The 26,336-nt window shown below is 43.0% G+C and overlaps 1 protein-coding gene across 1 annotated transcript in view; it reads right to left on the reverse strand.

Annotated features, from left to right (window-relative positions):
* Positions 1–22,320: 22,320 nt before the first annotated feature.
* The window catches only part of LOC126162301 (trypsin-1-like), a 67,427-nt gene continuing 63,411 nt past the window's right edge, over positions 22,321–26,336 (reverse strand). The window contains exon 6 of the mRNA XM_049918723.1: positions 22,321–22,498. Within this exon, the coding sequence (XP_049774680.1) occupies positions 22,355–22,498 (144 nt within the window). The 3' untranslated portion in view covers positions 22,321–22,354. The remainder of the gene's footprint in view (positions 22,499–26,336) is intronic.

Raw genomic sequence — 26,336 nt, forward strand, 5'->3', positions numbered from 1 at the left:
TACGTATATGTTGATGGTTGGGGTGAAGGGAGGGAAGGAGCAAGGACAAAGGGAGTAAGGGTGATTGAAGGAGGTAAGCGAAAGGAGGCAGAGGTAGTGGGGACGTCTTGAGTTTAACAAGACGAGTCCCGCTTAAATTATAGTAAATATAATTATGTAAAAATTCTCGTTAAAGTACTAATAGTGTAGATCAATAAACGTATAAAATGGAAATGGTGTCAAATAGTAAAATTGTAAAATGGATTGAGGGGATTGAGAGTGGGTCAAAAAGGCAAAGGACGGTGGAAGGGGGAGGCTAGTGGCATGGATGGTATGGGTTTTACAAGACAGGGTATTATACTGAAATTGCAAACAGTCGATAATATAGAAATACTTCCATTTAAATACCAGAAGTGTAGACAATGGATGGGTTAAAAAGTTAAAGAGGCTAAAATAGCAAATTAACTAAAACCGGTTTAGTGTTCTAAGATATTAAAAGTGTGAAACTTCGAGAGAATAAAACCATAAGGTCTTAATATTGAGAGTACAAGAAACAAAACTGTATAACAGTTTTTGTTAAAATATCAGAAGTATAGGTCTAGAAAAATGCATACGTAAATAGTTAAAGAGACTAACATTTTAAAACTACAGATGTGGAGTTATGTGGAGGAGCTATAAATGCTTGAAGTATCACTACAATACGAAAAAATGAAAGTATAAAACCGTAAAATACATAATAAATTATAAAAGCGAAACTATGAGTACCAACTAAAGTCATAAGGAACAGGGTACTGTGACAGTTTCTCTAATGTATTTGATTCTACTTGGTGGCGTTGTACATCGCGCAGTTTTCCAGTAGGTGCGGAAGCTTGTCTGCAAGCCGACCTGGTGCTAGTTGATGCGCTGGCGCCGTTCTTCTCAGTGAGTGGGCCTGTTGATTACACGTCCGCTGAGGCAAAGTGGATGGTTGGAAGGGGCCTTCGAAGTTTCAAAAAAATACATTGCTACTAAAATCGTTCTCCTGATCTAATGTGTTACCAGGCTTCAAACGTTGTCCGGAGGTGATCCTTAGCTTCATTGTGCAGGGTTTCCATATGTGTATCAATAGTTCCAAAAGCATGCTTCGATAATAGAAGATGTTCAAATGTTCAAATGTGTGTGAAATCTTATGGGACTTAACTGCTAACGTCATCAGTCTCTAAGCTTACACACTACTTACCCTCAATCATCCTAAGGACAAACACACGCATCCATGCCCAAGGGAGGACTCGAACCTCCGCCGGACCCAGCCGCACAGTCCATGACTGCAGCGCCCAGACCGCTCGGCTAATCCCGCGCGGCAGAAGATGTTCACCAAACGATGTTCTATTGTTGTGACTTGAAGCTTGCTCCTTGAAGCGTGCTTCAAACGTCCTGCCTTTCTGAGCTACATAAACTTTTGGAAAACTTCCACATATTAATTTATATAGGCCTACACTTTCCGCCGCGAAGTGCGAGGCTTTTCTATTCACGCGGTGCCTCAGCCTGAAGCGTATGAGGTCGTCTTCAGCCTTATACGCATATTAGTATTGCGAAATTGTCTATCAACAATTTCTGAAATCCATGATTTATAACTCATGGACATTTACACGACTCTTTTGTTTTCCTGTTCACCTGTTAGCGTGCTGTCATTGATTTTACGCTGTTGTTGTCTTTTAATGTTCTGTAGTAACTTACGTACTGTTGGAACCAGATAACCGTTGCTCAGTGTAACTTGCGTGATAATAGCGATTTATTTATTCCTCTCTTGTTCGTTAGGTGGCAGTTTTAATAACCTCGTAATCATGGATCTAGACCGCTACCTTGGCTCTTTCAGGGTGTCGAGACTTAAAGTCAGTAATAATGTCTGTACAGGTCAGTTTTCTGTGTACGCTAAACCTCTCTTGTAACCTTAACGTCGAGGTAGTTGATGGCGCCTTTACTTTCGCGCTCAGCTATAATCGAATTTTTTCGGTGAATAGCAATAATTCTCTCAGCTATGTCATTAAACAATGACTTCAGCATAAGGTCAAAACGCTTTCCAAATTTCAAGTTTCTATACTTAGCGGTTTGGGCTGGACGATGGTCACTCAGTGAAACAGTCTGGCCCTATAACGCTGCCTTAGGAACTGAATTTCCAAAAACAGTGAAACATGAATTTTTTCGTTTCTAACTGAGAAGGCAAATACTAGTTTTCAAACTTTTAGCTTTAAAAATGCTTTCAGAATGAAATATTTTCATAAAACATTACAACTCTTATTTCACCCCATTAGGAGTTGAGTTTCACTAAACAGCGAAATGTGTCTTTTTGTTTCTAACAGAGAGGCCAAATTCAAATTTTCATATAATTTGCTTCAAAAATATTTTCATGATGAAAAATTCACATAAAGACTTTCAGTTTCTATTTCATCCTCATAGGGAATAAATTTCCAAAAATAGTCAAACACGTCTGTCTTACTTCTAATCGAGAAGCTAAATTCAAAATTTCACAGATTTAGCTTTAAAAATGCTTTCATAATGAAATAATTTCATAAAAAATTACAACCCATATTTCACCCCCTTAGCGGTTGAACTTCCCAGAAACAGTGAAATACAAATTTTTTGTTTATAACTGAGAAGACAAATACCAGTTTTCATAGATGTAATTTTAAAAATACTTCAGTAATTCTTTAACAACGATTTGTTTAAACAAAACTTTCACGCACTATTTCACCACTAGAATGTTAAAGCACATATTTATTTATTTCCGACCGTGAAACCACACACCAATTTTCGTAGGTTTAGCTTCAATTTTTGTGGAGTAGCTTTCGAGAAAAAAGCTTTTCATCCCCTATTTCACCTTGGTAAGGCCATAGTTGCGAAAAATCCATTCTTAAACCACAGTATATATCAACAACTTCTCTAAATTTTAATTTTCTGTCCTTAGCGGTTTGAGCTGGGCGATGATGAATTACTGAGTGAGTGAGTGAGTCAGTCAGTCAGTCGGGATATGGCCTTTTATGTTTTAGAGAAGATAGTAACAACTGTTTTGATTTTATCCATAGAAACTTCTCTTTTCATCTGAAGCATATGACTATTACGAAGCGTTTGAAAGCGGAGCTGACGGTATTCGGCTTAGATGGGAGCTGCTAACATACCCGTGTGCTACGTCGCAGTTATGCGTGCGGATGCCACGGCGGCTGCGGGTGTGGCCCACCTACCTGCTTGGAGCCGTAATTGCAGGCCGAGGCTGCGCCGTGGGAACGTGTGTGATTCACTGCCGCATTTAATCCAACCGCCTCTTAATTAATCCAGACGGAGCAGCGGCAACAGTAATCCCACCGTAATATCTGAGAATGAAAGCACAAATAGCGGAGCGTGCTGTTCGCTGAGTCGCCAGCGTTCGCCGCCTGATTATCTTATTACGATTACAGCTGGCTTTTGTGTTGTTTGGAATCCGTACTGAATGCCTCGCTGTTCAGCTTTGTGGTGCTCAGAGGTGCCGCTAACGGGCTGCTGTAGTCTTTCTCTCACAGACTGGGGTGAAGCCGTACCTTAAGGAAATCACACACTTTAACACTTCTCATCTACAACGTAATGTTCCTCGTAAGATCAACCTCAAAGTCAAAGGAATATTAATGGTGACATGTGAAACGACCTACCAATCACAGGGGCTTGAAACACTGTTACTTCACATCTCTCCAATTTTAGTATACAGCGTGACAATTACTGAGGTATATGGAAAAAAAACGTAAATTAGTCACAAACTACGGCGTACACACACTGTATTCAATATATAAACCTCACTACAGATGTTCGGATTTAGTGGCTATGATGTGGCGCAGACGATTAGCGAAATTCTGCATGACACGCTGAAGTGTCGCAACATCGATGCTTCGATGACCCCTGAATGGCTGTTTTCAGCTCAGCAATGATTATGGGGTTGTTAGTGTACAACGTGTCTTTAATTTAGCCTCACTGAAGGAGTCGGATTATATGGTGTCCAGTCGAGGCCCATGGCAGTGATCTCTGGGTGCGCCAGAGCCAGAATGCATTCCCCAAACTGCTCCTCCAGGACACCGAACCCTCTCTTACTTCAATGGAGTCGACCTCTGTCTTGCATCACTCGTTCTATCGGAATCAGCGTCACTTTGAACAATCGGGATGAAATCATCTTCCAAAATCAACACGTATCGTCCAGTTATCACTGCGCCATCAAGGAATATCGCACCAATTCTTCTGTGACTGGACATTGCACTCCACACAGTCACCCATTGAGGGTGAACAGACTTCCCGATCGCGAAATGTGGATTGTCAGTCCCTCAAATGCGCCAGTTTTGCTTATTGACGAACCCATCCGAATGAAAGAGGGCTTCGTCGCTAAACCAAACCATGCATGCGCATATTAATTCCCATCATGTCCCGCGGCCAACTTTGAAGTTTGGACATTCTAACGCAAACCGTTCAGAAGTTACGACTATTTTGTTTCATATAGTTCAATGACTGTCGCCCGGTATGAGTGACAGCGAACGAAGTGTTGTGGATTACTATACACATAAAGTGCTAGGCATCAGATGTGTGCCGTGCCACGACCATCGAAAGTCGTGTCACTCCTTAAATGACATCTTTGCTTAAGCGAGATGGAAGTGGTCTGAGGCAGCGAGCAGAGACGGCCGCTCTGAGTTGGTTCTTGACGGGCTTGAGGAACGAGGCCGAGGAGAGGCCTGGGTACGGCATATTTGCTGAGTTGGCTGTGTGGCATCGGCAGCGGCGCGTCCTGAGCCCGTTACTGAGTCGCGGAGTGCTGACCATGCTTTGGGTACGCGAGGAAGGGTACGTCGACCGGGCTTGGATTACTCGCACCTTTCCAGTGTTCCCAGCCGTCTTCTGCCGTAACGTCTTGGTGTCAGTTGTAAGGCACATCTTTGTCCATCCTGGCCACTACACGCTTCTGCCCTCACTTGGTTTCTGTGCATCGCCACGAGTTCTGTTTATTTGGTGAGTCGACTGTAATGTACTGCTTGGTGATTTGCAGGTCCTGAATCTTCTCAAAATTTCAGGGTACACGTAATGTTAGCCTGTCCATCGAGTCGTTGCCAGCTGGAGCAGTTTTACTGCTGGTTTATCTTGTGCACTTTTAGCAGATGTTATGTTGTGTTGAAACTGACTCTCGATGCGTGATATAGTGCTGAGCGTCTCGATTGATAAACGTACATAATTTGACCCTGAGCAGTCTTTAATTAATAAAGGGTGCTAATGTTTATTAGCTGTCCTCGCTGATTAAGTTGGATCTGGGAATTGCTGAATTGTATCCTCTCGCTGGGGCCCAATTGAAATTTTACTCCAATAAGTTATTTGCTTTAACGATTTTTGATGTGCTTCCTGTGTGTGTTGTGGATTGAAAGTCTGTTGTTATTTTGAGGGAAATGATTTGGTTCTTTGTCCCAATGTACAGCAAGTTTTAAAGTGGCTTGTGCCACTTGTCTTAAGCTGTAGTCGAGTGGTTTCGACTTAAGTGGGAACTTAGGAAATTCTTTAGGCTTCTAATTAATATATCCTTTTTATTTCTTACATATCCATTGGTCATCTATATTAAGGTCCATTTGTTTTAAAAGATATTTTACTGTGCGTTGTGGAAGCTGGAGCTTCCATTTCTTCCAGGATGCCCATGTTGTAATGCGTCCTGGAATTTTCCGATGAGGTTGGGTTTGTTGCTCTAGTCGCGTGTATTTCCTTATTTCTAATATATACTTCACATTTTTCTGTTGTGATTCAATTTCAAATTTTCATATTTTTGTAGATTCTATGATGAATTAATTTGATTAGGCCACTGATATTTCAAAGGATTGCAAAATTTCTGTTTAACTTGTGAACATTTTAAGACGTTGCAAAAATTCTGTTCAACTTCACAAAGAAAGCTAGTGATTTGCTTGGGATATAAAACTGCTTCCTTAACTTGTTAAAATTATTGTTCACGTTTTGCTGAACCATTTTCTTAATCAAGTCAGCTGTAAGGTAATAAGAAAACTGTGATGATATTAATAAATGCTTGTATATATAATCGTTACAACGATGTTCAGTCTCTTAACGGCCCAGTCCTTCCTTCCTTCCAACGAATGTGTGGGAATCAACGCTCCAAGGAAAGACGTTGTTTCATTGACGCCCTTTCTGCCACCCCCGGAGGCCATTTGCGTCTCTTCTGAGCGTCGGTGTGTCTGAAGTGTTTTCCTCGGCCACCCATAATAAAACCGCGTGATTTCAACTCTGGGTGTCGCGGTTCTGACCTCCATCGCAGAGACCTCAAGAGAAGGGGTGAAATTTGGGTAAGATGTGGTGTCACGACCTCCCCAATGCGTGACACATCCACAGTGGCATTGGGCAGAATTTCGGTGAAATTTGATGCCAATGCGACATTGTGAACACGTCCGTCACTTTACATGAACCTTTGAGCTGTGGCCATTTTTTCGCACGTCGACGCCATGCTGTTTGAGGCATCTCTGAGTCCGAGGTGACGTTCCAGGAGGCACGCTTTTGCGCCATTAAAGACGATGGTTGTAGGCACCTTTGAGCCAATTTCAAACTTCTTCGTCGCCACTATAGGGAGACAATTACGTGGTTTGAAGGACCAACTTTTTTTTGTTGTGTTTCGCAGTGTATGTTTCTCTGCGATAAGCAGAAATAGCAGTCGTGGAGTTAGTACTGTTCCTGAAGGTTATTTTCTGATGTGGAAATGAAAACATAGAGTCCGAATACGCCAAAATACCATTTAAACCTCTGAACGCATAGAACCCATTTAAAGTTCGACATCAAAAAATAAATTTTCCAGTGTCGTTCCAACCAAACCTCAAGGAAATTAATTCATCCTGGAAGGATCTTTGCTCTTGACCAGTCTGTTAAGATAGCCGCCTTAGGCATGCGTTGTTGGCCCACCCTTAGCCTTGATGACAGCTTCCACTCTCGCAGGCATACGTCCAATCAGGTGCTGGAAGGTTTCTTGGGGAATGGCAGCCCATTCTTCACGGAGAGGCCTGGCATGAAGTCAGCGTTCCAAACCACTCAAAGGTGTTCTGTAGGGTTCGGGTCAGGACTGTGTGCATGCAGGGGTGTTATTGTCGTGTAACCACTCCGACACAGGCCGTGCATTATGAACAGGTGCTCGATCGTGTTGAAAGATGCAAATTGCTCTTCAACAGCGGGAAGTAAGAAGGTGCTTAAAACATCAAAGTAGGCCTGTGCTGTGATTGCCACGCAAAACAACAAGGGGTGCAAGCCCCCTCCATGAAAGACACGTCTACCCCATAACACCACCGCCTCCGAATTTTACTGTTGGCATTACACACGCTGGCAGATGACGCTCACCGGGCATTCGCCATACCCACACCCTGCCATCGGATCGCCACATTGTGTACCGTGATTCAATACTCCACACAACGTTTTTCCACTGTTCAATCCTTACACCAAGTGAGATGTCGTTTGGCATTTACCGGCGTGATGTGTGGCTTGTGAGCACCCGCTCGACCATGAAATCCAAGTTGCCTCACCTCCCGCCTAACAGTCATTGTTATTGCAGTGGATCCTGGTGGTGTTTGGAATTTCTATGTGATGGTCTGAATAGATGTCTGCCTATTACACATTACGACCCTCTTCAACTGTCGGCGATCTCTGTCAGTCAACAGACGACGTCGGCCTGTAAGATTTTCTGCTGTACGTGTCCCTTCACGTTTCCACTTCACTATTACATAAGAAACAGTGGACCTAGGGATGTTTAAGAGTGTGGAAATCTCGCGTACAGACGTATCACACAAGTGAAACACAGTCACCGGAGCACCCCATTGTGCTCTCTCACGATGTCTAATGACTACCGAGGTCGCTGGTATGGAGTACGTGGCAGTGGGTGCCAGCACAATGCACCTATAATGAAAAGCTTAAGATTTGGTCGTATCCGGATACTTTTGATCACGTACTGTGAGTGAGTTCACTGAGATACCGTTTCGATATAAGAGAAACGGTCTCCCTCAAGAATAGCAAGCGTAAGAAGAAAACCTAAAATGTGAAACAAAGATCTGCGTTAAGGCATTAATGGGCGGGGGTCACTGCTGGGAGGAAGTTCGGAATTTGGGCCTAACGGGAAACGTGTCCACATGTCTCTTGCGGTTATGGCTACAGTTCTAGAGAAGCGAAAGCATCCGGGTTCGAGTCCAGTTCCGCCACAAATTTTCAGCTCTCGCCATTACTCTGCCGCATTGCTCTCTGTGGCTGGAAGTCATTATTTCTTCCCTATCCCTTTCCTATCCCGTGTCCTTTCCATTTCTTTCGCCCCAGTTATTCATGACCACGGATTCTCCCAGAGCTGGAACTAACGACAAACATGTTACTATCAATAGGGCCATGAAATCAATTGTGTTAGGTCGTGTAGTGTTTGATAAACATAAGTTTGTAGAACATGTGATACAGTACACCGTCAGCCCACTCTTATTCACCATAACACAGAGCTTTTAGTACTCACTGCCTGCAAATGCCTTCCTAATAGACTGGGAACAGAGTCTTACAACAATAATAATAGTAGCTATGAAGGACTTTAAGAAATTAGCTTCTGACCACCAAACTATTTATATCCGCCAGAGGCATGGCCACACCGTCATTGGGCCGCATATTGTCAATATTTACTCTCCGTCAGGCTCCACCCGCAGACGCGACAGGGCACACTTCTATTCAGAAGAAATATCCCCTTCGTTTCTTGGACGCTGTGATGATTACTTGCTTGGGGGTGATTTTAATTGTGTCCTGCACCCTAAGGGTCAAATGCCCCACTACAATACCTGTCAAGAACTGCGCCTTGTCGTCCGTGACCTGTTGCTCCGCGACACATTAAAAGTTCGGCAAGGCGACGCACCTGGACATACTTACCAGACGAGTCACTCCGCGAGCCGCCTTGATGGGATTTACGTCTCTCGGGAACTCACACCTGCAGTTTATGGTGCAGAACTTTGGCCCTTGACTTTTCGGACCACTGTGCCTACATCTGCAACGATCTCCTCCCGTAACAAGTAATCTAGCGCAGTCGTGCACCGCGGAAGCTAAACACCTTCCCATCTTTATGATCCCGAATGCCTTCAACGTCTTACCAAGTCAAGGTCTACCTGTGAACGTCCATTACGTAAGTACTGCACAACCTTGACTTGATGGCTGGAATGTGCCAAACCTGCCATTCTACGTACCTCGATTCTGTATGCCAAGGAAGTCGCTACGTGGCGCCGGCACACTACCGACTATTTCTACGACGTTCTCCGCGGACTGGACGCCCAGCCGCCCACCCCTGGAACCCAGAGTGAACGCAGCAGGATTAAGGCACAAATTGTAACGTTAACACGCCGTAGACTGCAGGGGGCGATCGTGCGGACCCGACGTCAAGATTCGGCGGAGGAAGAAAATCCCAGCATGCATCATATCACGTCCGACAAGAAACACCGACAACGACTCATCACCGAGATCTACACCTGTCGCGTCCAGCAAGTAACTTGCCAGGCCGAAATCATCAATGCCTTTGTAAAGCACTACCGCACAATGTACGAGGAGGAGACTACCAACAACCACGCTGAGGAGTTTGTTACCACACGTAACTCGTACCCTCGCCAGCGACGAAGCGGACGAGCTGATGGAGCCACGTACGCACGATGAAGTCCACGATGCAACCAACAAAGGTGCTCTGAATAAGTCACCATTTGTCGACGGATTGCCGATAGAATTTTATCGCTCTTTCCTAGCGCTAATGGCGTTAAGGTGGACGACGATGTTTCATGAACCGATGATTATGGGGATAATGTCACGGGAATTATTCTACTCATCCATAAAGCGACACCGGCACTGACGACAGCACATTACCGTCCCCTGACTCTGCTTGACGTAGACAATAAAATTGTTACACGACTCCTGGCGACGCGATGGCGCAAGATCCTGTCTAGCATTCTATCCCCGGAACAGGCAACTCCGGGTGGCGCAGGTAATAAACGGTCTGCTACGGTCGCAGGTTCGAATCCTGCCTCGGGCATGGGTGTGTGCGATGTCCTTAGGTTAGTTAGGTTTAAGTAGTTCTAAGTTCTAGGGGACTTATGACCTAAGATGTTGAGTCCCATAGTGCTCAGAGCCATTTTTTTAATAAACGGTCACGGGAGAACGTCGAGGTTTAATTGCACTGGCAGCGGCGTCCAGACCCCGCGCCGCGGCGGTTGCCGTTACTTTTGACAGCGCATTCGACAAGGTGCGTCATCGTTTTCTGTTCTCAGTAATGAGCCGAATGGGTTTTCCACCCTCATTTATGGCAGTTATCCGGCGCCTGTACGGCACCGCCGAATCGCTGATTCAGGTTAATGGCCGAATGGCGGGACCAGTGACGACCCGGTGATCTACTCGTAGAAGGCAAGGTTGCCCACTTTCGACCCTACTTATGCCATAAGCTTGTAGCCACTAATCGGGAGTCTGACGAGCAACTTTTCTGGTCTCACTTTGCGACAGCACAGTTTTCGAAGTCGTGCGTATGCGGACGACCTCCTCCTCTTGGTCTGCTCACGGAATGAAACACAAACGGTGCTTGATTTGATTTCAACGTACGGAACTGCAGCGAGCAGTACCATGAATGTGGCTAAATCTACGGCGATGTCCATTGGACGCGGCCTCTCACACGACGACTTATCACCTCTGCCGTGTGTACAGCATCTACGATACCTTGGTATCATTTTCACCTCCACCGTGCACCGCTCCGCTGCCATCAATTTTCGGCGTACACTCCAAATAATCCGCTCGGCGGTGCGACAAAATCTCCTTCGCCGACTCGATTCGTTACAACGGATCCAATGCCTCAATCAACATGTGGCGTCCAGAATGGTCCACATCGCGCAGGTACTCCTGCTGCCATCAACTATTGGACGCAGCCTCCAGGCTGCTTTCTGATATTTTCGTACGGCCGGTACGCCTTTTAGGTTCGTTACCAAACTCTCACCCTCCCCCCCCCCCCCCCCCAGCGAGCGGGAGGTCACTGCCTTATCAATGTGCGACTCCGAGCGGCGTCTTTGTACATGTCCACCACGCACAAGCAGTGGAACGGAGGCCCCTCCCTTACGCACAGCTTGCTGGAAATTCTTATACCCGCGACCATAAAGCCACCAGTACCAGTCGGACATGTCAACAAGTCAAGCACCATCTGACGCACATTTCTGATTTCATCGTCGACTTCAGTTATGCTCACACACACTTATCGGACACGCGTTCTCCTCGACCTAAAGATTTTTACACCCGAGTGCTTCGTCATACGTCCAGCAACAACATCGAACTCATACATCCATCGACTCGGTGGTCCACTGTTTGGCGTCATATCCACCAGCTTTTCCTTCCAACCAGGGTCCGGGTAACGTGGTACCACGTCGCATGTGGAAAATTTGCCACAAATCAATGTCTTCAAGACATCGGACTAACGGACTCTATGCTTTGTTCAATTTGCCACCTCATGGAAAAATTGGAAATTTGTGGTAAGGACTATGGGACCAAACTGCTGAGGTAATGGGTCCTTGCCTTATGCACTACTTAATCTAACTTTAACTTACACGAAGGACAACACACACAGCCATTCCCGAGGGAGGACTCGAACCTCCGACGGGATGAGCCGTGCGAACCGTGACAAGACGCCCTAGATAGCACGGCTACCCCGCGCGGCACCACCTCATAGATGACGATGTCCACCAACTGACTTGTGTTGTCACCAGTGACGTCTGGAACCTTGGTCCATAGTTCGTTACCTGTTACCACCGTTTTCCGCTGGATTCGATGGACCCAAGGATTTTTATCCATCCTGAGAATATTTGTTTCCCGCCACCAAAAATCAAGTGATTGTAAGGGGCAAGGTGTGGACGATCACCTACATGTATAATGAAGGCGGCAAATCACGCCTTGACTTCTGGCACTACTTACAAACCGCCCACAGTGAAGTCGAGCACCAACCGCGCTACCGCGCCTTCTTCGCTGATTACCTACACGCAATAATTACGTCTCTCCCGCTCAGAGGAATGGTGCCACAAGTAGACGACACTTCCCCCCTCCCCCCTGCTGGCATCTGAGATTCTCCGCGCTACGTTCTATATCGTACCCCACAGTGGTGTGGGCGCATGGACACGCGCCTCCTTTCTTTTATGCGCTATACCAGAGCACGCTGGTCATCCCCCTTTCTCTACTGTCCCCTCGTCCTTAACTTCTTCCCTCCTTTCGGGCGCTTCTTCCCGGTAATGGTGCCGGGAACACAGTGGCCAACCATCGCATGTTGACCCCTGCCCACTCTGCCTCCACGCTCCATCTGTCGGGCAGTTGCCTGCAAGTCTTATCATACCCATGCACCTTCTTGTCTATTGCCTTACTTCAGTATTATTGTTATAATTTTTTTCCGACGCCTTGTTAATAAAAGCTTTTGCTCACCTTGTTCGAGTGTTATGTCTGTTGTTGATTCCTCCGGAAGAATGGCAGTTATCTTGTATTTATGCTTGTACAAATAATAACTGCTGAGGTCATCAGTCCCCTAGAACTTAGAACTACTTAAACCTAACTAACCTAAGGACATCACACACATCCATGCCCGAGGCAGGATGCGAACCTGCGACAGTAGTGGTCGCGCGGTTCCGGACTGGAGCGCCTAGAACCACTCGGCCACACCGGCCGGCAAAAATCTGAAATAGGCAGCTTACACAAATAACTTAGCATGTGACTGCATAAGTACAAATCCAATATCAATTTCGAGATTGTTGAAGTTGAGAAAGTTGTTTTCACGGCCAAACAACTCAAAATCTTCTTGTCATTTATGCTACATCCAGTACGCCCGCTCTGAAGTAACACGTTAGAACTAGTGACGATAATAATTTCCGTATTAAGACATATGACGTTTACAAAAGAATACCTTGTCCTCAGAGAAGGTGTTCAAAGCGACCCCCCTGCATGACCAAAACATTGCGCGACCCGCTAGCGGCTAGGTCATACGGCTTTGAAATCTTCGCAGTATGGCTGCGTTGACAGATACAAGAGCACCATGAACAAGCGCTATCAGTTGCTCCACATGTGCGCCTTCATGTGTCCTCACAGGAAGAAATCCTGGAGATTTAGGTCAGGTGCATGCGGCGGCCACACAACTGGACGTCTTAGCCATTTCCCTGGAAATGTTCTGTCTCAGTACCGTCGCACATTAATTCCAAAGTGTGGAGGTGCTCCGGCATGTTGGAACCATAACATCTGCTGAACATAGAATAGAAGACCTTCCATTGCGTTAGGCAAACACAGTAGTGTGAGAGGAATGTATGATATCTTCGTGCAGTCAACCTGTCAAGCAACAAGTTGGCACCCAATCTCTTGTCTCCCAGTATTCCGGCCCAGACGTTGATGCGAAAAAGAATTTGATATCCACGGTCGCGGGTGACTTGCGGTTTAACATCATGCCTGGGCATTATGCATATTGAAGACACCTTCATCACTGAACGCTGCTTCATCCGACCATATCACAATGTTTATGAAGTCTTCGTTGGCTTCCTTTTCTTGTTGGAACCATTCACAAAATTGCATCCGCAGACGGCGATCTGCAGGATGCGGGTTCTGCGTCAGATAATAATGATATGGATGCAGCTTATTCTCATGCAGCACATTAACGACCGTGCTTTTGGAGACGCGCTGTTATCTTGCCACGCCATGTGTACTTCACTGGTTTCCTTGGTGTCATACACCTCCGTAATAGATTCCTCAGTAGCTGGAGTACGGCGAGTCCGTGGACGGCCTCTGTCACGCGATGGTGGAGGGAGATAACTTGTCTCACGAAGGCGAAGCTCCAGACGACGAAACATACTTTTATCTGGATGACGTCGACCAGGATATCTAGCAGCATATTCACGGGCGGAAAAGCCAGCAGGGATATCAGATGCTTCATGGTTCAAATGGCTCTGAGCACTATGGTACTTAACATTTATGGTCATCAGTACCCTAGAACTTAGAACACCCAGCCATCACGAGGCAGAGAAAATCCCTGACCCCGCCGGGAATCGAACCCGGGAACCCGTGCGTGGGAAGCGAGGACGCTACCGCACGACCACGAGATGCGGGCGATGCTTCATGGATTAGAAATATGTTCACATATTCACACGGTTTTAGAATAACATAAGAAGAAAATACGATATGTGACGAATGTACATTGAGTCGATCACGGGCGCGTTACTCCGCTAGCAACTAGTCCCTGTCTGGTGAACAGCGCATACAGCATAAACATGGCATTAGTCGCAGCAGGCTGTTTCCTGTAACGCACATCACCTCTCTTACAGCTTTTGTTCCGTATGATTCATCCCGACATTGCTAGTTGTGAAATGTTCGTTTCCGAATTACACTCTTTCTCTAACGGTAATGACCGTGATGTTTTCACATTTGTTCATGAGTTCAATATGTCTGAATTTCAGGCAAATTAGTGAATAATATAAACTCCTTTAAAACCGGCTGGAATGCCAAGAGACAAGGTAGAGGCATCAAGTTGGATACAATTACTGTTTTCTAAACTTGAGTCGCATCATAAATAAGAGAACGATAAGCTGGAATCAAGTAGTAAACAGTTAAGCAGTAACATTGGATCTAGCAATAAAGAATTAAAGGATGAAATGAATTCAAACTGAATAGCTTAAATTATAAAAATGATTGTAACCATCATGATCTGCAGGTCAAAGTAGGGCAACAGGCTACAAACTTCGCTCTAATCGATTTGAGGAAATAACTAATGAAGTGAATGCTTGTCAGGGGTATATTAAGAAAGTAAAATCTGACTGTGAGAAATTATGTAAGGATGTCGATAAAAAATTTTCTGGAACACTGGAGACAGTAGTACTGCAAGTAGAAGAACTAAATATTAATATTACTAACATAGGAAATAGAGAAACCTCTGGTAGCTCATGTAATACTACTGTTCAGCATATGGCTTTAGTTGACTCTGCTTTTATGGATGTCGTCAATTTTTTGATCGACACAAAAAAATTCACCTGCTAGAGTTCTGAAATGATTTTGAGCATGTTTTACCAAATGCATGGTCAGAATGTGAGAAAATTTCTTTCATAAGAAGCCAGTTGTCAGGAGGGGATTTCGATGGTCAGCTGGTGTAATCATAGATGAAAAATTCTTTCTGAATTTAAAACTGAATTTCTTAATGAGTACTGGTCACATAAAAAACAAAACGATGTTTCAGAGAGAATTTTGGAGGTTTCAAAAATTTGCTCCATGTTGAATCAGTCAAAGACTTCTCTAGAAATTCGGTTTCACGCCTGTCACATCTGACAGAAAAGGTGAATCCGGGAAAGACAATCATGGGACTAGACGGAAGGGTGCCTTTGCATTGGCAGAAAAGAATCATTTCCGCACCTGGAGATTACGTGAATAGGTTCACTGAATATCTGAATTAAGTGGAAAGAGTAGCTGCTATTGAGCAGCAGATATAGAATAATAATAGCTCTTCCATCATTCATACAAACAACTGAAATAACGATAGTGGGGACCTGAATGTTGGAAGTACGGTGGTTCAGAATACAGGATCGTAGGATCATAAGATCTACTGGAAACTTCCTAGACCAGTACAGCACGAAGCTTTGGTACCAACTGGTATAGGTAAGATAATAATGGATCATCCTTGTTTATTCGTGATCAGGTTAAGTGTCTAAATGTGATTCATAGAGATATTTTAACTAAACAAAAAGGAATGACTGACTTTGAACAAATCCACTTAGTGTTAACTTTACCAGATTCTGGAGTGATTACGGAGCCTTTTATTTGAAGTTATGTGGGCAATAATTACGAAGCACCGGAACTGTTTATTAGAGTATGAGGAATGAGGGATAGGTGCAGGAAGGTACTGAGTTCGGGAATAATGTGCAAGATGGTAATGCGGAAGAAAGTTATATCATGGATGAAAAGAAAGTACAGGCTGGATCATCCATACATAAAACTGTCTTGGCCAAAAAAGGCGACATGGAACAAAATCTGCCCCCAATAGTTTACATACTGGTGAACTACTGCTAGTCAAAACGAAAGAAAAATCTACATATACATATGTAAATTTAGTGTGTTTGGTATTAAGGAAAATTTAGCTAAAATCAGTTTCATTTAAAAGAAGTCAGCTATAGTAACATTACTTGTTTATAATAATTTTGTTGAAGAATAAATAGGGGATAAAGAGGCGAAACAAGAGCCGTGTTGCTGTAAGAGGTACAGAGGGGAGCGAGAGTGTCAGGGCTTACCTCAGTTCAGTACTACCAGCACCACGTCATCATAACCTGCCTGCGCTTAACATACAAAGGATTGCATCATAATCTAAGAGTGAAATTAAAAACTAATATAACTTTCGCTAGCTTCGTCAGTGTATGCTTAAGTACATTAATATTAACAATAAAACGTCTCAGAATGATTAAATGACTAAGTTAAGCAAAACATCTGATCTTAAAAAAATAAAAGGCTCTGAGTAGCACAATTAGAATTCTAAAAATTGACCAAATGTGTGTCATAATTAAAAGTTACAAGTGTCAACTTTATCAGAGCAAGATTTTGGAAAAAATCAGAGTTATTACGAAAAATTAAAGCCGTTAAATATTGGACTCAAAAAGCTGAAAATTCCTATGTAGCCTCAGTTTGATGAGAAAACATTAAGAATGTGACACAAATAAGCTACCTCTATTAGTTTTCAAGTTAGTTACTAAGAATTACATTAGAATGAAAACGTCTTTATTCATGACAGAATATCATTTGTATTTGTAATACAAATTTCTAATCACAGCAATCGGCTACATTCATGAAATAGTACAGTTGTCAAGTCTCAAGACTATATTGTAAATAACGTTGGTTACGAGAAATCTTAAAGAGGCAGTTCAGAGGTAATGTTCTAGTTGTCAGAGTTTAAATTCAGTCGTGCTAAGACTTTTTCAGTAACTAAAGCATGCATAACTCTATTTATATACAAATTAAGATTGTAAATTGCTAAATGATAGAGCTATTAATTAATATGTGTCCGAGAAAGGGGCTATTTAGATTCTGCTACCGGTGCGTAGGGCGGTTGATAGCAGATGTAACCCCATACAAGTACACTCAGAGAGGCAATGGTAGGACACATTTCGCACTGACGTTTCCACTTGTATGAGTCAAACACCCATGTGCATTGTGCCTCGCATGGCGTCAGAGCTGGGCAGACTTGAATGGGTTTTCGGTAAAAGTAGGAAGTGAACTCGACTGTACTCCATCCTGGATCGCTAAGTTTTCGAAGAAGTGATTGTCTACGTACCGCCCTCAATGTTCACAAAGCCAATGAACTGTTCTACATCTACATCCATACTCCGCAAGCCACCTGACGGTGTATGGCGGAGGGTACCTTGAGTACCTCTATCGGTTCTCCCTTCTATTCCAGTCTCGTATTGTTTGTGGAAAGAAGGATTGTCGGGATGCCTCTGTGTGGGCTCTAATCTCTCTGATTTTATTCTCAGGACCTCTTCGCGAGATATACGTAGCAGAGAGCAATATACTGCTTGATTCCTCGGTGAAGGTATTTTCTCGAAACCTCAACAAAAGCCCGTACTGAGCTACTGAGCGTCTCTCCTGCAGAGTCTTCCACTGGAGTTTATCTATCATCTCCGTAACGCTTTCGCGATTACTAAATGATCCTGTAACGAAGCGCGCCGCTCTCCGTTGGATCTTATCTATCTCTTCTATCAACCATATCTGGTGAGGATCCCACACTGCTGAGCGGTATTCAAGCAGTGGGCGAACAAGCGTACTGTAACCTACTTCCTTTGTTTTCGGATTGCATTTCCTTAGGATTCTTCCAATGAATCTCAGTCTGGCATCTGCTTTACCGACGATCAACTTTATATGATCATTCCATTTTAAATCACTCCTAATGCGTACTCCCAGATAATTTATGGAATTAACTGCTTCCAGTTTCTGACCTGCTATATTGTAGCTAAATGATAAGGGATCTTTCTTTCTATGTATTCGCAGCACATTACACTTGAGATTGAATTGCCATTCCCTGCACCAAGCGTCAATTCGCTGCAGATCCTCCTGCATTTCAGTACAATTTTCCATTGTTACAACCTCTCGATACACCACAGCATCATCCGCAAAAAGTCTCAGTGAACTTCCGATGTCATCCACAAGGTCATTTATGTATATTGTGAACTGTTAATAGTACTGTTTCCGATGGGGATATTAGTTACAGTACTAAGAGATATTTTTTCGGTGTGTACTTTTATAGAATATGTTAGTCAGCTAAACCTTAAAATTTTTATTTACAAGAAGTAAGAACATTTTTTTTCAGTAAGCGCAAAGAGTAATGGTGACTAACAGGCTGGAAATTATGGTGAGTATATTCTGTATGGCTGTCTGGCTGACCGTAAAAATAGTTTTCAAGCTCTTGTAGATGGCAGAGGTAGATGGAAAGCACGCACAGACAATTAAAGAGTCTTTCCATTATGACATAACGAAGTAAAGACCATTTCATTATTACCTGCCGCCTCAGGAGCCCTACTGGTGACGTAAGGCACTAACGAAGTGTAACGGACCTGCACGTGGCAAGAATAATAGTTGTTGGTACTAGTCGATCAGACCATCGGGAAATGATATACAGAAAACGGGTTTGGAATGTAGTAGGTACGGTTGTGCGAAACAATTCGCGTCCTCGATATACACAAGGCTTCTTTAAAAACTGACAAATGAATCGCTGTATGACGATTAAGACACCACACACGGTACCACGCACACTATATGTAGCAAATAAAAACAAATATGCCTCGACGCAGAATCGAACTCTTGACCTCCCGCATGCTAACTCAAAACGTTATCCACTCCACAAACTCCACAGTACTACTCCTATATGCTGACATAACTGATTACCGTACATGTGATGAATGTGTTGCGAGATTTCTAATCTTAATGTCCATTTCCTACCAGGTATATATATTGCATTACGAAATTTCGTATTAGACATTTTTGTAATGCTAGTATTTGAGGAATCGTGCTGCAAAGTCCGAGTGGGCGAGTTTATCTTCACCGTGTATAATATCACCCACATTTTAATATATCTCAGCTATACCTTTTTCGTATTTACACCGTACAATAAAGTGCTGGTCTGGTGACGTAGTATAGTACTATTAGTCCAATGTTTGTTATGTAACTAATTCATTAGTGATATGTAAAATTGAATCGAGGTCATGTTTACTGTATGCGATAACGTGTCCCTTGACCATAAAAACGCAGCAGAGTAAAGAGTTGTAATAACTATCCGAAAAACAAAACATCGTACTAACTATAATGTTAGTTCATAACTATCAACACACAACACGTTTCACAAGGGGAAAAAAAATGGATATTTGTGGTAAGGTCTTATGGGACCAAACTGCTTAGGTCATCGGTCCCTAAGCTTACACACTACTTAATCTAACTTATACCAACTTACGCTAAGGACGACACGCACACCCATGCCCGAGGGAGGACTCGAACCTCTGACGGGGGGAGGTGCGTGGACCGTCACAAGACGCCCTGGGCTGCGCGGATAACCCGCGCAGCAAAACTGTGTGTCGGACCGAGACTCGAACTCGGAACCTTTGTCTTTCGCGGGCAAGTGCTCTACCATCTGAGCTACTCAATCACTTCACAAGAAACAGTTGTCAATCACGGAAGAGGCACAAGCTTTCAAATACGTTCTAGGACATAACGACAGAAATTAGCCGTCACAAACAGTTTTGCAACGAGTATTGGAAACGTTTTGTTGAACGTGAAGTCCACCATGCAGTGACGGGGCCGAACAGAGTGGTGGTTCTGACAAGTCCGGAGGAAAGGCGCATATAAGATGCTGGATGGACAGGAAGGTGACAGAGGGTGAGATTGTGATAGCCTTATTTACTGAAGTATAGATTAGACCATGAAGTAAGTAGAAAGCTGCTTCCAACTTCAAAACTACCAATTAATTATTGTTCATAAACAGCAGTAACTAGAATGAGTGTTAGCCCATTAATGTAAATAAGCATTGATAAGTGGAGTAGTTATAGTTAAATAGAGAATAGGAGACTGATCAACGACTAATTGTGCTGTGGTTTCGTAGATAGCAGATTAGGCCCATCCCCTTGCGGTAGAGGCGAGAACTTGCCCTCTTAAGGTCGTGCAAAGTGCCGGATTAAAGTGCAAGCATATATATCCTCTCTAAAGTAGGACAGAAACCACAAGAGCGATTCTTGGTGTTACTAGTAGAGTCCCATGTTGTATCTAGAGTGGGACTGTTTGACGTAACAATCAAAACTGAAGGAAAAGACAGTCTTTTTTACCTAAATGTATACACGTTTCTCCAAGTAGCTATGATTCATATTTTGTTACCATGGATGCTTTTCCAGTTGCCTGAACACTTCTTCAGTGTAGAGTCGTAATTACTACAGAAATGTAATATCAGATTTGTAGACGAAGCATTTTAAATGATTCCGTACGGTACTAAAATTCGTGGAGCCTACGAAACGACAATAAAGGTAACTCTCTGCCTACTGCGAATGCCACCTGGATGAAAATGTGTAACAGTATCGCCATGAGGAATCCGAGAAAGTCCTAATTAAAGTAAGGAAAAAGTGTAGATGATCGTGTGCAGACAGTAGGACATTATGTAACTATCATCTCCGCAGAAACCACTCTTTCATCTCTTTCATATGTTAGGCTAACCATCTCACTCGTAAAGTCCCTTATTAAGTGTCCTCAGAAGTGTAAAAGTCATGTGCTGTTACTCAGCATATGTGTACTACACTATCTTCATTTAGAACTCTTGCCACTTTAGTTTCTTCTTGACAACTGAAAAGTATGAGGCTGTAGTTAACACCATTTACTATCTCATCTGTATAGATCATGAACAGCAGTGACGAAACGCTTACCGCAATTAACCAATAGGAATATATTCTAAACAGTGCACTTGCCGATCGAAGTCAAACTACTCTCGAAAACTGAATAGTGCGTTTGTGTGCCGGCCGGTGTGGCCGTGCGGTTAAAGGCGCTTCAGTCTGGAACCGCGTGACCGCTACGGTCGCAGGTTCGAATCCTGCCTCGGGCATGGATGTGTGTGATGTCCTTAGGTTAGTTAGGTTTAATTAGTTCTAAGTTCTAGGAGACTGATGACCTCAGAAGTTAAGTCGCATAGTGCTCAGAGCCATTTGAACCAACCATTTTGCGTTTGTGTGTAGTGATATGTGACATTCATTAAAACACATACGAATAATATAAATAAGATTATATTTACAAGACTACTGTTAAACCATGTATGGAGACCGAGAGCATAATTTTTACATGTTTATTGCCTTATGTATTACAAAAACTACACTCTTACCTTAAACATGATCCTTGATTCATGCAGGCAAAAGATAATTATGTGGGACAGTGATTTTATAGGTTCTTCCTGTTTAGCGTTGAGCCATTCTTCTTCTCATTCGTTTGTTTTTGAGGAGCATTGTTGCATATTTTGGTTTTAATTATGTAATGCTCGATTTCAGTATCCTAGTACAGGCAGTAACTGTATGCTATTCTCAGTACAGCTAAGGTCGTGTCTTTGAGCTGCAACAAATGCCGACGGATCTCACCCTCATAGTCACTGCAGGCTTCAAGCGTTGTACACATAATTGTACCAGAACGTAGCCCCCACTCTGCGGCGCAGCATACGCTATGACGTAACATCTTGAACTGGGACTGGGTTTCACAGTGGTGCTCTACCGATTGAACCATTCAAGCACTCCCAACAGTTTCAGTCTGCCAGAGTACACTCCACTACGCCTCAAAGCTTCAATCTACCAGTATACATTGCAGAGTGGAAGATTCAGTCAAGGAAGTACCCTTCTTTGTCGTTCACCACAACATATAGCTACCTGGAATATACTCTGTAGAGTTTCCTCAAAAGAGCAAGGGACCGTTTTGGACTGCCGGTTTTTATCTTTGTTTTCTTGGATTGTCTCATTTTGTTCGTAATTGTTCGTTGCATTTGTTCGGGGCGGACGTTCCGTGACACCCATTCAAGTTCATAGTTGATCCAGTCACTCAGTTTTTTTATTCTTATTATTATAGAGGGTAGATAATTCTTTGACCGAACACGCTGAGCTACCATGCCGGCGGTCGGTTACATAGTTTCAGTTTTATCGGAACTATAAAAGGAGAAGGAGTTACATGATAGTTTGGTTAGTAACATGAACGTGAAAAATGCTTTGGATAACGTGAAATGCAGATAAGTTGTTAATTATTGAGACAGCAAATAAGCAAGGGTATAAATAAAACGCCTTTTCACGTCGTCTATGTTTTTCCTTTATTTATTTTTGAAGGCGATCAACTACTGTGCGTTTTCTTTGATCCAGTCGACAAACACTGGGACCCTGGTGTAGACGCTCGGTGGTGTAAGGCCTGAACAGTACCGAGAAAAGGAAACCAGGCCCACAAGCTGCTCGTTCACATAAAGAGGTCCTCCAGAATCCCCCTGCAAACATATCAATGCGTTATAAAACAGAAATAAACAACAACAAACTTCAGTCTTATTCACATTATAAGAAAGCACTAATACACTGCGTATTTCGTGGTGATCTTTGATTCCGTTAATGTTATGAGACCTTAAATTCGAGTATCTATTGAATACCTGTTATATATACGTTGTTCGATATTCTCAAATTTGGAAATTTTTCGCTGTATTCCACCTGATAATACGAAAAGACCGAGGGTGCACTTGTGGAAATAATAAATAAATAATTTTTAACGGTGTCTTCTTAACGATGTCTTTTAAAACGCAATCTATATTTTTCTTTTACTTTACTTTGCAAGAACCCCTACTCCTACTAAACCTCAGTTTTGCAGGTGAGTCCGTAGATGGTGGTATAAGGGGCGTACAGTATAAGTGACCACGATTCCCCACTCGAGTTTTGCGATAATTAAGCCACTCCGTCCTTGAACTGACTTAGTGAGCCGCCGCGTAGGAATTCTCCCTATCCGTTATGTGGAGATGCTCTCGTAGTTTTGTGTCCCATTGCAGAGCCGTAGCAGCGCTGTCGGATTCCGGAAGTGCGATACTGCTGTCTATGTTTTACGTAATGAAGCGGGAAGGTTTTCTTTGTGCAAAAAATTTTTTACACAGGATGCCACTATAGTTTGTTTATTTAAGAAACACCATAAAATGAACTTTTTCGCACTGATCATAAACTATTAACGGTACAACAGCATGGTCTACCACAGACAAGGTCGAAAAACATCCTATCGACGACTGCCGAATATGACGCAATTCTGTAACACGAATATACAACCGATATAGTTCACATAAGATCGTACGTCTTTGGTTATGACAAAGTTATTCATTTATTTATTAATGGCAACATTTCCTGCCTATGTAAAATTACTGAAAGATAGTGTTTATCACCCCTAGACTCCTACGGTCTGCAAGCAAATTTTGTTAGCAAATATTTATTAATAACAATTACTTGATGTTGTGTACATAGTCCTGCGTAGTCAGTGCATACACAACTTTCCCACTAGAGCATGCCCTGCTAAGCACAACAGTGCAGGCGCAGCGCTCGTCCGTCTCCGCACTACGAGATGGCGCTGCCTTAGAGATGGACCAAATTCTGCTTCCGCCGATCCATGTATTAATATGTAACGCAGCCAATGAGATTGCTGCTAACGTAAAACCTTTTCTCCTCGTGGATCACCCTCGCGCAGTGATACCTGAACGCGCAAGGTATTATAACAGGTGTACAGACCTCCGATTAGTCAGTCTGCATTAGCCTGCATTTGTCTGTACCAGCTGATAGTCAAGTTTCAGTCTGTGCCCAGTAAGATTATCATATTCCTGTACATAGCCATGAATATAAATGTATAGGCACTTTTGTCAAGTATCAGAGATATGTGAGAATAAGATTAATGTACCAAGACCAAAGGAACTTCAGATTGTCAATTGTAAATCGCATACAGAATCAAATTACGTAATGTTTATGCTTGTTATTATTTTAATAAATGTGTGTGAAAATTAATCAAGTTCTGTTTAAAGTTGGTCACCGTCAATCTGCTACTCTAACCGTGCAAATGGCATTTCTATCGTCTGACCTAACGGCAGAAGATAAACACGCCACAAGAAGACCACGAGACATATTGCTGACACACGCCTAGTTCGTTAGAGCGACAGGTCAAATAATCTGATGGCATGTGTACCGAAGGTCTTACAGTACGCACACCACACTTGATTTTGCGTCAGAATAAATGTACATCCCCTGAGTACCTCTTTGCTGACATCACCGATTTCTGCATTGCCGCCTCATACCACAGGCTCTGAAAGCGCCAGATGCCCAACTGCCTCTCCTAGCTTTACAGAGAAGAGAACTAATCCAATAGAAACTGATTACGATGTTGGTGGGGGAACATCTGGAGCACATCACATCCTAAAACCATTTAGGAATCATTGTAAGAATCGCTGTTGTCGGTATAAACAAGTAAATTCTGTATTGAGGAAAGGAAAGAAAAGGCTTCGAATAGATGTAGTAGTGAAGTAAAATGGAAAGAAGACAAGGATTACTGGTCAAATTAAAATCAACAAAATCAGAAAATAGTATAATAGGAGCAGGATTCGTTATGAGTAGGAAAGTAGGGCAGAGAGTGTGTTACTGTGAACAGTTCAGTGATAGGATTGTTCTCATCAGAATCGGTAGCAAACCAACACCGATAACGATATTTAAGGTATACATGCCGACGTCGCAAGCTAAATCTGAAGAGATAGGGAGAGTATATGAGGATGTTGAAAAGGTAATACAGTACTCAATGGGGGACTGGAAAGCAGTTGTAGGGGAAGGAAAGTTTACAGGAGAATAATGGCTTGGGGTTCAGGAATGAGAGAGGACAAACACTAGTTGATTTCTGTAGTAAATTTCAACTAATAATAGCAAATACTCTGTTCAAGAATCAGAAGAGTAGAAGATATATTTGTAAAAGGCCAGGAGATACGGGAAGATTTCATATAGATTACATAATGGTCAGATAGAGAATTCGATATCAGATACTAGGTTATAAAGCGTACCAAGGAGCAGATATAGATTCAGGGGAAGATTAAGAGACTATTCAGGAAGAATCAGTAAGCAAAGAGGTACTACGGAATGACGGGATACGCTTCAAATTCTCTTAGGCTATGGATTCAGCAACAAGAATTTGTTCAGTAGGCAGTACAGTTGAAGAGGAATCGACATCTCTATAAAGGCCAATCGCAGAAGTTGGAAAGATAGACATAGGTGCAAAGAAGGTAATTGCGAGGAAGCCATGGGAAAGACGGTGAAAGACGGAAGTACAGAAGTGTTTAGGGAAATTAAGAAATTCAGAAATACAAGTCGCCGAGGGATGAAATAAATAGGAAAGGCAGAGAAGCTCAGACGAAATGTCTACATGAAAAGTGTGAAAAAATCGAAAAAGAAATGATTGTCGGATGGTCTGACTCAGCATACAGGAAAGTCAAAACAACCTTCGGTGAAATTGAAAGACAGAGTGTTAATATTAAGAGTGCAACGGGAATGCAACTGTGAAATGCAGAGGAAGAGCGGATAGGTGGAAAGAATACACTGAAGGCCCCTATGAGGGGGAAGATTTGTCTGATGTGATAGAAGAAGAAACAGGAGTCGATATAGAAGAGACAGTGGATCCAGTATTATTATAATCATAATTTAAAAGGGCTTTGGGGAACTTGAGTTCAAAAAAGGCTGAACGGATAGATAACACACCATCATTATTTCTAAAATCATTGGGGGAAGTGCAAAAAAAAAAAAAAGGCTATTCACGTTACTGTGTAGAATGTATGTATGAGCCTGGCGATATACCATCCTACTTTCGGAAAAATATTGTGCACACAATTCCGAAGACTGCAAGAGCTGGAAAGTGCGAGATTTATCACACAAATATCTTAACTGCACATGCATAGAAGTTGGAGACAAGAATAATGTACAGAAGAATATAAAACAAATCGGGGATGTGTTACATGATGATCAGTTTGTCTTTAGGAAAGGTAAAAGCACTAGATAGCCAATTCTGAAGTTGCGTTGGTGCGTTGGTAATGGAAGCAAGACTAAAGAAAAATCAAAACACTTTCATAGGATTTGTCGACCTGGAAAAAGCGTTCGACAATGTAAAATGATGCTTTATGTTCGAAATTCTGAGAAAAATAGTGGTAAGCTATAGGGAGAGACGGGTAATATATAATGTGTAGAAGAGCCAACAGGGAGTAACAAGAGTGGACGACCAAGAACGAGGTGTTCGGATTAAAAAGGGGGTAAGACAGGGATATGGTCTTCCGCCCC

The sequence above is a fragment of the Schistocerca cancellata genome, chromosome 1, assembly GCF_023864275.1.
Source record: "Schistocerca cancellata isolate TAMUIC-IGC-003103 chromosome 1, iqSchCanc2.1, whole genome shotgun sequence".
Classification (NCBI taxonomy): Eukaryota; Metazoa; Arthropoda; class Insecta; order Orthoptera; family Acrididae; genus Schistocerca; species Schistocerca cancellata.